Raw genomic sequence first — 13985 nt, 5'->3', positions numbered from 1 at the left:
GACCTATGTGGGTTATGACCTATGTGAGTTATGACCTATATGGGTTATGACTGGTGTGTTTTCTCTGTGTTTGTATCTTATTCATAGCTAACAAGAAAAAAGGAAAGGAAAGAGGGAGAACTCCAGGCCACAAAAGACAGTCTAAAATATAACTCAAGAACATAAGGATTTTTTCATAATTTCTTCATGTAATAAATAGCACAGCTTGATAACATAAATTAGGTAAAATGGGAGCTCAAACAGAAGATGATAAAATGGAAGAATAAAACAAAGAGAGACTGCAGACACATAGAAACAAATTGAATACCAAAGTATTTTATGGAACTAATAAATAAACTATAAATAGAAGGGGGACAGACACTACTGCACACTGAACCACTGACATGGAAGCGAGCCGGCTAGCACAGAGTCAGCACAGGAAAGAGACAAAGAGATCCATCAGGTGCTGGCTCATCAGCACATGGCTCTGGTGCAAACTGCAGTGCCGCAACACTGAAAAAAGGGACCATACCTTTAAAGATTTATTTCTCATTCACAAAACAGTTCATCATGGAGAAACCAAGGCTGGCTCTACTCCATGTGGCCGCCATGATGCCACTCCTCCTGTCCCCTCTTCTCCTCCCCCCCCCCCCTCTCTCTCTCTCTCTCTCTCTCTCTCTCTCCTCTCTCTCTCCCCTCCCCACCTCCCCCCCCCCCCGCTGTTTCACTCCGTATAGGACAGTCTGTCTAATGGTGGAAGCTGATACCTCCCCACATGTCAGCTCATGTCACACACATGGGAAGTGTAAAGAGACCCAAGGGAAAGCCTTCTGAGGAGGTGACCTAGAGGGGCTCTTCCCATCTGATTTGCATAAATGTGGTTACATGCCCCATGTAATCCCAGGGAATAACGAAAGTTGTGATCTGTGATTGGATAGCCATGCACTCAGGCAAATTGAAATGTCATGTTTGAAAGGAAAGCAGCCCCTGGAGGACAAGTAAGTACCATAGGATGAAAGGCAAAGATGGGCACTATGGAAGAGCATTCGGTACCCCAATGGAGCATCCAGCAAATGGAAGAGAGGATGCTCACCGATGTAAGCAAAAGCTCTCAAAGTGAAGAGGGAGCAACGTGCTGCTGGGAGGAAGGCAGAGCCCAGTAAAGACTGGACTTAGAATATTTAGCATAAATTGTTTTAAATGCCTCCACTTTAAAGAGGAAGAATGTTTCAACATGTAGGAAGTAAGAAATCACCTATGAAGAGTAAAAATTCATGTTGGCATTAGAGTTCACAATATTTACCATCAAGAAGGATGGTGTGGTGTCCACATAGTTTTGAAATCAGAAGTAATAAACCCAGATGTAATTTAGATGTAAAGGCAGGTAAGATACCCATGAACCTTGCAGAACAGAACCATTGATAGCTCAAGATAGCCTACCAACCAAAACAAGAGCTGTAGTATAAAGGGCCATGAGAGTGACTGTTGATGATCATCTGAGCCATTTGCATGGATATCAAACACTGGGGTCTCTAGAGTCAAAATTGAGTGTGAATGTTGTAAGTGTAACAGTGTCAGAGTCTCTGAAATTGAGAGAGGAGAGAAAGCAGCTGGGTACAGCAAGAAATCGGAAGCCCCATCTTCTGCAGCTTGGCTGTTCTAATCCTGGTCTCATCTAACACATGCCAGAAAAGCTTAGTAGTTTTCATAATTAGCTTTATCCAGCTGTATAGCATGAGTCAGCAAAATATTGCCTGGGCGTTAGCCACCTGCTCCTGTGAATAAAACTGCATCAGGACATGGTGTCATGGTCCATTCAGTCACTAACAAAATGCCACAAAGCTGGTGGCTCCTACCAACAGAAACAGGTTTCTTATAGTTGTAGTGAGCAGGAAGTTCAAAGTTGAGGTTCTTAGGTTCAGCATCGGGTGAAGACCTGCTTTCTCACTTGGGAGGCTACTTTCTCAGTGTTTTTCACACGGTGAGAAGGAAAGGCCACTCACTGGGACCATCTCCATAAAGGCCCCTGAAGTCTCTGCCCTCGTGACCTAGTCACGTCTCCGAGACATTCAGCCCTCAGCAGCCAGCGTCACAGTGTTGTTTCTGTGCTGGCAGTCAGCCTGCAGAGAGCCCACACGCCTGAAATGTCCACTGTAACTTTAATTTCTTCAAAACCAATTTCTAATGATGGTTCTTAAATGCTTTAACCTCCCTTGTACCCCACCACCCACCAGAGGTAGTGGAAAAGAAAGGATATGGGGGTAAGGGGGATGGAATGGTTTAGAAAAGTTCTTCGGAGCAACTCCTGTCTGTGTTGTCTGGAAATCAGCAGTTCAGTTCACAGGTCAGCATCAGCAGCTGGATCCACTGGAAAAACACGTGACAGATACCCCAGCAGTTCAGTTCAGTAGAGTCAGGATAGCGAACAAACCGTCAGCGGTGGCACGACCTAGCAGAGACAGCCAGGTTTCAGCCTTGGGACAAGTCAGCAGGAGGGACCCGGAGGAACTCAGGAAATGTTCCTGGCTGTGTCTCTCTCAGCTAAGCAAAGATAGCCAAAACGCGAGACCTACAGTGTGGCACAGCCAGCTCTATAAGCAAGCCAAGCTTAGCTCTGTTACTGTCCATCGAGTCCTTCTTTTTTTTTTTTTTTGTTTTTTGTTTTTTTGTTTTTGATTTTTTTTCAAGACAGGGTTTTTTTTCGAGCCAGGTGTAGCCCTGGCTGTTCTGGAACTCATTTTTGTAGACCAGGCTGGCCTCGAACTCAGAAATCCGCCTGCCTCTGCCTCCCGAGCGCTGGGATTAAAGGCGTTCGCCACCACGCCCGGCTCATCGAGTCCTTCTTATACTCCCACCAAACATCACATGTGCTCCGTGGGTCTTTCTGTCTCAGGTGACATCACTCTGCCAAACAACCTGAGTCTGCAGAAGTGGCAAGAAACTGCAGCACGCCATTAGAAGATTTTTGGTACATTTCTCTCTATGGTGTTACAAATGTAGCTCAACTATACAATGTAAGGTGGACAATACATTGTAGGTCAATGAAGAATCCTTCATCACATGTCCTTTCCCATGCTTGCTTTAGCAGAACATCCTTTCTCCCATGTTTACTTCAGCTAAACATTACATCACAAGTCTGCCTTAGCCCTTTACCTGTGTCCACTTCAGCTAAACACTCTTCACATGTTTGCTCCAGCAAAACACCATCCAACACAACTGGCTTCCCAAAGAACCCTTAAGTTTCCACTTCAGCCTACTATTCTGCTCCTTTAAGAGAAAAGAGTTGCCCGCATAAAGGAATCCTGGAATATTTGTTAAGCTTTACTAATTTGTTGATGCTGGGGTTGGATTTCAGTTGGAAGAGTACTTGCCTAGCATGAACAAACCCCAATCCCAAGTAACACATAAACTGGGCATGGTGGCTTGTGCCTGTATCTCCAGCTAGAGGATCAGAAGTTGAAGGTCATTCTTAACTGCATAGTAAGTTCAAGACCAACATGGGCTACATGAGACTCTCCCTCAAAATAATAATAATAATAATAATAATAATAATAATAATAATAACATAGTTTGAGGTTTTTAATCAGACCATTTCCCTCTATTAAATTTATGTCAAATCTAATAATGTAATATACATATCTTTATTATACATCAGTGTGTCAGTTGTTATAAAGATACCAAGGAATACAGGTCTCCTAATGAAAGTTGGTGTGCTTTCTTCCACTTTATCTCCATGTTTCCACATTGGCAGAACCTGTATATGAGGATATCGCATCTGGACCAGAGTGGTGGGACAGGGTGAGCTTTCTGTTGGAAGGTTCTAAGTCACAGGGCTATGGTGGCCGCTTCTCCCTTCAGCTTTCCTTTCCTTCCAGTGCTAGGGTCTGATCCGAGGGCTTCGCACATGTGACTCGAGTTCTCTGCTACTGAGCTGGAGCCCTGGGACCTCCCCTTTTAAAATTTCAAGCAATTCTAAGGTAATTTAGAAAATTTAGACAAAGTAATAAAGTGCTGAATTATAGTTTTAGAAATAATAGTGAAGGACTATATGGAAAGGGCATTGTTCTGTTTATATGATTATTGAATAATTATATTTCATATTATGTCAGTGTGTGAAGGTTTACATATTTTACAAACTGCAAAGCATGTGCTCTGGTATGCTGTAATCACAGCATAGAGGGGAGCCCAGAGGCAGTGGGTGATGGGAGGTTGCTAGGGATCAGCTTGTTCTCAAAGCCAGCTTTGGAGCTGGTGTGTCTCTAAGCCCATCTTTCCTGTCACTTTCCACGCCTCCCCCAACAGGTCCACACTTGGGCAGCCACCCAGACCTCTCCAGGTTGCAGGTCCTCCGTGCTTTGATGTGCTGCTTCAGTTGGCCACCATTCTTCTCACCTGTAACTGCATCTTCTAACCCATCCTGTAACTCCATGTCTCTTTTAAGATGATGTTTAACTATCATCCACACTACTACATCATAACCCTGACTGCACATCACAGTTGCCCAGGGAGTCTTACAGAAATACCAACGCCTAGGCCTGAACTAAACTGTTCCGGTTTAATCCCCAAGATGGGTGCTCAGGCAGCAAGTGTTTTCTAGAGACTCCCTAAGTGGTTCCAACACACAGTCAGGATAGAGTGGCTGCAACAGCCCTGCAACAGCAGCAGCAGGCAGAGTTAAAACCGCTCCTGTTTCTAAAACCCCCTTAGCTCTCAGCTTCCCCGTTGCTCATGAAATTTAATGATCATTGTATTAGTGTTACATAGTAGGTGCTCAGTGAGTGCTGAGGTTCGCTGCATTCCCCTTCCAGCCAGGCTCATACAGAGATGTTTATCCTTGCCATCGGAAAGGATGGGCAGCAGAGTGGGCAGATGTTTCTTATTTAGCCACGATGAGGAGTTTATTTTCTGTACTCTGTAGCCCTCTACTGTGTCCCATCCACTTGCCCACCGTTGCCTCTCCAGCACACATACCTGTTGTTGGCATGGTGTCGGGGACTGAGGAAAGCAGCATACCAAATCTGCTGATTGCAGGACAGGCTGCTGCTCCCTGCCCCTCAGCCTCTCCTTGTGTCATTCTTAATGATGTATTTTATACTGGATCTTGCTGCTTTAGCTTTCAAAAGCCAGTTGTCAGGTGTTCTTTATCAAAGGCTTTCAGAAAATCCAGATAAATTATGCTCTGTGCCCTGAAACTGCCAAACCTGTATTTCACTTCTATTCAGAGCTTGACAGTTTTGTTGAAGTGGAATCTCTCGCTCTCTTCCTTCAATTTACCTTCACTTCCCTGACCTTGATACCTGCCAGACAAATAAGAGATCTTGTCCCTTTTGATACTGGATGTCCTCAGTCACATACATGCCAGCTCTAGTTAAAAAATGGTGGGCGGTTGTCTCTGTCTCTCAGATAAGAAGGAGATTCCAGAAGTAACTTAGATGTAGGGGAGGAGAGAAGAGAGCAAAAGGAAAGGAAGAGCAGCTGCGTTACCTCAGCAAACCTGGAATTCTCTATGACTCTCCGCATTCCCCACTGCAAAGGAAGCAAGGCTGGTCACACCTGCTCTTCCCTGGAACTGGCCTGGAAGACGATAGGTGGCACTTCCTGCCTACTGTCCCCTCTTAAAATGCTATTTGAGGGCAAGGGAGGTGGCACAGTAGATCCAGTACTTGCATTCCCAGGTGTGAGCACAGGACATAGGATCCTAGAACCTATATAAGAGCCAGGCAGCTCCAGAGGCAGCCTGTAATCCAGGGAGGGAGAAATGGGATCGCCTGGGCAAGGTGGCTAGCAAGCCAGACCTGTGAGCTCTAGGCTCAGCAAGAGACCCTGCCTCAATGAATAAAGGAAAGAGCAAGCCAGGAAGATGTCAATATCAGCCCCAGACCTGCACATGGATACACATACCTTTTTTTCTTAGTTATTATTTGAGGCAGTGGGGTGTAGCAATGTGGTAGTGCTTTCCTAACATGTACAGGCACACCAAAAAGGAACAAGTCTGGTTCCTGTTCATTGAGCACCATAAAGAGTTGAGGGTGTAGAGGATTCTGATTTTCTGTTGCCCCTCAGTCCTGCATCCTGGCTGGGGAACCCTAACACTTTGATCAGCTAATATTTAAACCATACAGTGAGTTTCTACCTCTGTGCTTAAAAGAAACATTCCCTTTTCTCTCCTTAAGCCTAACGGGCAAGGTGTAATACAGCTGAGGTCAATAGCAAGGTCCTCTGTTACAAAACCAGATTCATTGTAGATGGACAAACTACATATTCAGCATATGTGCATTCTGAAGCAAATCTATTAACTTTCATGCTTTGAGCGCTTCATAGGTTAAGTAGTAAACCATTACCTAGTTCCCCTAGAAGCTATGCAAATTAATTAATTTTTGGAAAATAACTTGAAATGTTAAATCAGTTTATAAACACCAGACAATGAAATTCTTCCCGCTGAGAGGTCCAGTAATCTACAACTTCCTATGATCAAGGTAAAAGCAGTGTACTTGAACTATACAATTAAATGTGACTTATACACAAAGTATACAGTGTTTAAAATCTACAACCCACTAAAAAGAATCAATTCCTATTTCATCACTACAATAAAAGCATTTTTGACTCTAGGAATGGTGGTTATCTGTATGACTGATGGAGACATTGCACCTTTATCCTTTTCAACAGCCTGTTTGGTGTTCACACTTCACCTGTTACTACTGACTGAAGTGCCTTCCAGTTAGTGTTTATAACCTCAAGACTCTTTTATTTCCTGGGAAATCTGCCTGTGCACAACTTTGCTGTATTCAAAACCTCCCATGTCAAGATTTAGTACTTTTATATTGTAGTCATTAAAATTGAACAAAATCTTAATAGTCCTTTATTAACTACTACACTGAATTTGCATAGTGGAAATCACCACATGTTAATTGGATTTAATTAACTATTTTAAATTACACAAAATTCTGACAGTAGACAATAGCATAGGGTACTCAGGAGCAATAAAATTAGAGATGGTATTGCTACTTTATTAAAACTTAATGAAACTATTCATAATCTTATTTATTGCTCACCAGAAGAAAACTGTGTTCATTGTGAAGGCAAAAATGTCAGCTAACAACCTTTTTTTTTTTTTTTATCACCCAGGAAAAAGTTCAGCGGTTAATAAAAGGGTCCACGATCTCCAACCTCACAGTTCTACCATCCTCTCATCGCACTAACCCCCACTTTATCCCCATACCTGTCTTGCAAAAGGATGCCAGTAAAGGTTGGTGATGGGGCAGCCTTGCTTAGGGATGTGAAAGTTGGTGATGGGGCAGCCATGCTTAGGGATGTGAAGGTGGGCACCTTGAGGAGGTTAGTGATGGGGCTGCCATGCTTAGGGGTGTGAAGGTTAGTGATGGGGCCGCCATGCTTATGGATGTGAGGGTGGGAGCCTTGAGGAGGAATAGGGACCTGAGCTGAAATAGCTTAGCCACTAAGTTTCTTAGGTGACCTCAGATAAGTCAGGTCCTTACCTGGGCTGAGCTTCACCCTGGACTAGGTGACCACCAGAGCCTCTTCTACTTCTCAGTCCATTATTTCATGAATTTAATATCAACGTAGGTGTTGGTGTTATGTATTAAAATGGTTATCATGTTTGTGTGATATAATTAGGAGTTCCTGTTTTCTAAGTAGCTTCTGATGGGCTTCTGATTGCTTTTTAATGTTATTTCAGAATACTGCTATGCAAAACCATGAAGCCAGAGATAATATAATTAGTGGTTTTTTTCATTTCATATGTATGAGTGTTTTACCTGGATATGTGTATGCCTGTACTCCAAATGCATGTCTGGAACCCTGTGAGGCCAGAAGAGGGTGCTGGGAATCCTGGAACTGGGGTACAGGTGGCTGTGAGCATGATGTGGTGCTGGGAACTGAACCTGAATCCTCTGAGACAGCTCTCCAGCCCCTTTAAAGCCTAGTGTTATAAACTATTGGACTTCTAATGAAAAAAAAAAGGATGGTATCATCTTTACCTGGGTATCCATGGTGCCCAGGACGGTCTGGGTAACTGAATTGACTGAATAAGTAGCCGAAGGAGTAAGTAGAGGGTGCGGATTAGGTGTGTGTGTCTACTGTGATTCTCTTAGCTTCCCCTGGTTCATTTGATTGACTGAAATGTTAAAGAGTGCTGAGTGAATCCCTTTCCTAACACAAATATAAAGCAGTGAGATGATCTTATCTCGCCCCTTGTCTGTTTGGAGTACTCAGGACCCAGAGTTGGTTCTAAACCATTCTTGTGATAGCACAGATTCAAAGTCCTCTGGCATCTAGTCGTGTCTTCTCTGCTGACCCATGTCTGCTGTGGTGGATCCCCCTGCATGTAATGGCTTCCTACAGTTGTCATTATTTCTTTCCTAGCTGTGAGAAGTTCCGTGGCTCACACCTTCTGGTGGCTTATGGACCACAAATGTCCCAGGGACACTAAGTGACATTAGGAAGTTTGCCTTTCTTGCTTCAGCGTCATCTTCCTCCTACATGAAATTAGGAGGGAATGAATGAATTAGTCTTTGCTTTAGGAGATGAAAAATCACTGTAACACAAAGGTGAATCTAGGATCAAGGCAACCAGTGCAGAGGGAAAGACACTTATTTCTATGTCCACTGAGAACAGATGGCCTATCATATTTGTAATTAATCAATCAATTAGTTCTCATGTATTTAAGGAGGACTTGTCATAAGCCCTGTTACTGTACAAGGAAATATTAGTGTCAGGAAAGCACAAGTCACAGAAATGTGTGGCTTTTCAGGGGTTTGATACCTTTAAGTGACATTTAAGACCCATGCCAGGTCTGCAGAAGCTCAGCATGAGAGATGAACAGCATCCACATCAACAGGATTCCTCAGGGTTTCTTAAATTATCTGGCAAAATCTCAGAAATGAAGCTCCCCACAGAGTCAGTGGTTGAGAACACTAGCACACAGACCAGAATCTAGTTTTCTCACCTGGAGAGTGCACATAGCTCTCACACATGGGATTGGGTATGGACAGTAAAAGATAGTTATGAAAACAAAGCATTTACTACTGTAACATACAGAGCTCGTTCAGTTCTAGTGAAGCCTGACTGATCTCAGAGGGCTTAAGCTGTGACCAGAGCACTGCTTAACCCCGACATCAGGGCACAGACATGTCTTGTGGGAGCTTCAAGACTTCAGGTCCTCAGGCTCTGTCTGATCTTGACCATTTGGGCAGGTCTGGAACAGGGATTGGAAACCTTCACCTACAAAAAGAAAACCAATCCTCCCACAAATGATTGTGCTGTATGCAAATGAGGCTTCTCTTTTGCTGGCGAAGCCTTTGGCTTTCAGCCCCTTAGCAGGCACTCTTCTGCTGTGGCAACAGACTAACGCGTCTGATAGCTCTGATAGCTCTGCGCTGTTGTCGGGCAGCAATGCACTGTCCTCAGGCTCCCGGAGCAAAGGCAGTCTCAGGCCCTCTTAGGAGTTCCAGGTTCTTCAACTTAGTCCAGCTTGGTTTTAGTTTATGTACTAGGGATTTATTGAAATAGAAAATTCTTCACTTTTCTCTCTATTGTATAAGAGCAAAAGAACCTTAAGCCCCAGCAGAAATTTGTTGCAGGTAGTCTCCAGATTTCTGGGTTTCTGACATCAAAACAGTAGCCAATAGACCGACTGTAAGGAAAGGTCTGTCCCTAACATGGGGCTTTGTGTATTATTCACCTGTTTATCCCATTAACAAGGTGTCTTGTTAAGAAGTGTCAGTGGCAGCCTCGCTGATAACAAGAAATTGTACATCAGTTTCACAAACTTCTGGCTTTTATAACTTCTGGTGATATGAGCATGTCTACAGATAATTTTTTTAACAAAATATGAGTGATTTGAACACTGGGTATATGGGTTTAAGTATACAAGTTTTCTTTCCTTCAGAACAAAAGATCACCTCAGTTATTAAGAATGTGTGCCTCATATCCATGAGTTTCAAAAAATGCAATAAAATCACTAGTGATTGAAAACGCCATAAGTGTAAGGAAGTTTTAGTTTGTCTTGAAATTATATTTCTACCTAAAAATGAAATTATCTTAGTGCAATTTGATTTCATATTACTGCAATTGGAAATGATTTTTCCCTTGGGTTAGCATATTAAGCTTAAAGTGTGCTATAGCTATTTTTCATGCAGAAGATTAAGGCACTAAAATGTACCTTTACAAATGAGATGATAAATGATGTTACATTACTGTTGTGCAATTCATAGGGCTCAGACTTTGTACAATTGCTTAGAGCTAAACTCATGTTTTCTTGTGTGTTGACCTTCCTTTTAGGCGTCTTAAGTATGATTGAGCGAGGGCTGATCCCCCCAACAGCGAGGATTACCTTTCAGAACCCACCCATTAAACCCCAAGCACTTCCCCTGCACAGTTTTGATGAGCATCGTAAGGTACCCATGGAAGGTAAGACACTCACACCTCTGTGCTTCACTGGGATCTTGCAGGAATGGCCTCTCCATCAAAATCTAGACTGCTAGACATTTTATCCTCAGTGACAGAACAAGAAGATAGGTTAAAGCATCCTGAGTTTATTTGAGCACACAAAGCACCTGAGGCTATCCGTGCAGAGCCTGTGCACTGTGTGTTAGGAAGTTGGTATTTTCAAGGGCTTGTAGTTTGGCTGGGGAAACAAAACAAAAATAGTAAAGAACTAAAAATTAAAATCAAAGTACTAAAACTGAAAGATGCTCTATTGTTTGCTATTTGAGTGTCCTTTTATGACATGATTGAAGGCACTAGCTTCTCAATTAGACTTGTCTTCCTGCTTTTAGTGAGGGTATTACTTGTACATTCGCAATACAAATTGTTTATCAGCTATACGTGTTGAAAATAGTTCTTCCTATTCTAGGTGGACATTTTATTTTTTTATAGTGCCTTTTTAAAATTAAACGTTTTATATTGAGATAATTGTAGCTTCGCATGTGTTTGTAAGAATTAACAGAATTCTTTGCATGGTTTTCCCCCCAGTTTTAACAAAGTAGAATATTATAGTATGATATCATCATCAGGTTGGACTGAGTATAAGACAGGGCCTTGCCCATGGTAGGCAAGCACTCTCCCACTGAGGTATATGCTAGTCCCCAGCCCGGATACTGATTCACTCAAGACCGGAATATTTCTATCACCACATGGATAGAATCCACCAACTTCCTTCCATATCCCTTTAGTCCCTGGCATCCAAAAATCTGTTCTTCATTGTATAACTTTGTAACTTTAAAACTCTCACATAAGACTAATAGAGGATGGAACCTTTGGGGTTTGTATTTTTCCACTCAGGAGAATCCTCCAGCTTGTAGCTCCTTTTTTTTTTTTTTTTTTTTTTGGTTACATTATGACATCTCCATGCACACATACAATATGCTTTGGTCATATACACTTCTGTTATTATTCTTTTGTTCCCCATGCCCTGCCCTTCCCCCTTCCTTTTCCATATCAATAGTTAACTCCCTTTGATCGTTCATATCTTCTCCCTATCCTAGCTTCTCCAACATATGAGAAAAATAGGAAATCCTTGTCTTTATAGGAAATAAGCTGGTCCCATTAATCTTCTAGCAAATGGTGTAATTTTATTCTTCTTTATGGCTTAGTAGGACCCATTTGCATGTGTGTGTGTGTGTGTGTGTATTTAAATCTATTATCTCTTAATAGGCAGCTAAGCTGATTCAAGGAGAAACAGACATATCTCTAATATACTGATTCTGAGTTCTTTGTTTATACATGAGGAAGTGATATGGCTGAATCATATAGAACTTCTGTTTAATTTTTTTTTGAGGAATTCCACACTAATTTCCATAGTGTCTGGCCTAATTTATATCTCCACAGTTGTAAATAGGTGCTCCTTTTTCCTCCCTGGATCCTCCACAGGGATTGTGGAGTGACTCATTGTGAGTCGTTGTGTATCTTTTCCTCTATTTACGGGCCACGGGTATTTGATTGAAAACCCTTTCCTTAGTTTAATTCCCCACTGTTTCACCTGAGTGTTTCCTCCTTTTTTGTCAATCTTTTGAGTTCTTTATACACTCTCAACATGAACCTCCTATTGGATGATAAGCCAGCAGAGATGATATTTTCCTATTCCATAAGGTGTCTCTTCACTCGTGGATTGTTTAGTCTGCAGTGAGAAAGCTTTGTAGTTCCATATAATCCCATTCATCATTTATTATTATTATTCCTTGAAATATTAGCTATCAAGAAAGCCCTTGCCCATGCCTACATCTTGAAGTGTTTGCCTGGTTTCCTCAGGCAGGTTCAAAGTCTCAGGAACTTTAAGGTCTTTGATCCATTTTGGTTTAGTTTTTATACAGTGCGAAAGGTGGGAATTTAGTTTCAGTCTCTGTATGTAGACATCCAGTGTTCCCGCCACCATTTGGTAAACAGACCATCTTTTATCCAGTACTCATTTTTGGTATCTTTGTTAAGAATCAAATGGTTGCAACTGCTTAGGCTTATTTCTAGTTCTTCTATTATGTCTTTTAAAATTATATGTATGTGTGCATGGTGTGCATATGTTTTGTGTTTGTGGGGGGCACATGTGTATGCAGGTGCACATGTTTATATGCAAAGGTCACCTTATTTGCTGAGGTGGGGTCTCTCAGTGAACACAGAGCTAGATAATTCCCGCGAGTCTAGCCAGCTCCCTTGCTCAGGAGAGCCCCTGCCTCTGCATCTTGAGTCCTGGGATTCTGGGTGGCCGCCATGCCTCCCTGGCTTGTAGGAGGTCTAAGGACCCCAGCTCTCCTGCTTGCTGAGCGAGTGTTGTTGGTTTTCCCGCAGAGCTATGCTCCCAGCTTCTGTATCTGCTTTTCGATGGTGCAGTGCTGCTTTAGTTACTGTGCTTCTGGAGTCTAGCTTGAAGTCAAGTATTGTGATAATTCTACAATTGGGAGTTTTGCTTAGATTTTTTTTGGGTTCTTTGTTGCTTTTATATGCATTTTAGGTGTGCATGTACCTGCTTCTGTGAAGAATGTTATAGGAATTGGTTTTTTACTTTCTTTTTTTCTTCTATTATTTTATTTTTAACTTTTTTATTGATTGTGAATTTAACATCATGTACCCCAATCTCATTTAGCTCCCTGTTCCTTCATTTCTGATGTCTGCCCTAACAACTTCCCCCCAAAAGAAAATAAAAATAAAAGATAAACAAACAAAAAAACAAAAACAACAACAAAAACATCTTGCTGTGGAAGTTACAGTATGCCACACAATATACCCTTTAGTCTACACATCTTTCCTTGAAAATGTTCATTACTGCGAGTCATTGGTCTGGTTCAGACTTCTGCTCCATCATCATTCTGGACCCTCACAAGGACTCCTCTCAGATATCATGTTGTTGCCCTGTGTCATGGAGATCCTGAAGCTTTGCATCTGCAGGACTGGACTGTTCACACACTCCAGCAGTTCATAGATGGGGGTGGATGTTGGGGTGAACAGACTCAAAGCCCTGCATCTGGGCCTGGGTGATAGCTGAGCTGGTCAGCTCACCAGCTGTCCAGCATGCACCACCGGGGCAAACTATCCAGCACTGCCCAGGTGAGGTGCAGGGCCTGCTCTCCCAAGTACACAGCTGGTGAGGGGCAGGGCCAGTTCTTGGACATCAGCATGGTTCCAGGAGGCAGCCCAGATCAGGAAAGTCCAAATGGCCTTTGGTGGTAATGTGGGCCATAGACATCAACACAGATCCTCCTACGTCTGCATGGCTACAGACCCAGACATGGCCCTCAGCAGAAGCAGCTGGGACCTCACCATGGCCTCAGGTGGCAGCACAGGCTACTCACAGCAGACTGTTCCTCTCCATCTTCATGTCCCCAGTTCCACCTCTCTTCATCATGCTCAAACCAGTCTGTTCCTTCTCTCCCACCTTTTACCACATGCTTGCACGCATGTGGCTCCCACTGGCCCTCTGTGTTACTGCAACTTTGGTGGAGATTGCACTGAATCCATAAATCACTTTTGGTAATATGGCCATTTTAACAATGTTAACT

The 13985-nt window shown here is 42.7% G+C and overlaps 1 protein-coding gene across 3 annotated transcripts in view; it reads left to right on the top strand.

Annotated features, from left to right (window-relative positions):
* The window catches only part of Iqch (IQ motif containing H), a 184620-nt gene that overhangs the window by 53500 nt on the left and 117135 nt on the right, over positions 1 to 13985 (top strand). For all 3 annotated transcript variants that reach the window (XM_021207472.1, XM_021207470.1, XM_021207469.1), the window contains exons 6-7: positions 7105 to 7225; positions 10279 to 10407. In XM_021207472.1, coding sequence (XP_021063131.1) covers positions 7105 to 7225; positions 10279 to 10407 — 250 coding nt within the window. The remainder of the gene's footprint in view (positions 1 to 7104; positions 7226 to 10278; positions 10408 to 13985) is intronic.

This window comes from Mus pahari, chromosome 10 (assembly GCF_900095145.1).
Source record: "Mus pahari chromosome 10, PAHARI_EIJ_v1.1, whole genome shotgun sequence".
Taxonomy (NCBI): domain Eukaryota; kingdom Metazoa; phylum Chordata; class Mammalia; order Rodentia; family Muridae; genus Mus; species Mus pahari.
This window is presented reverse-complemented; position numbering and strand designations above follow the sequence as displayed.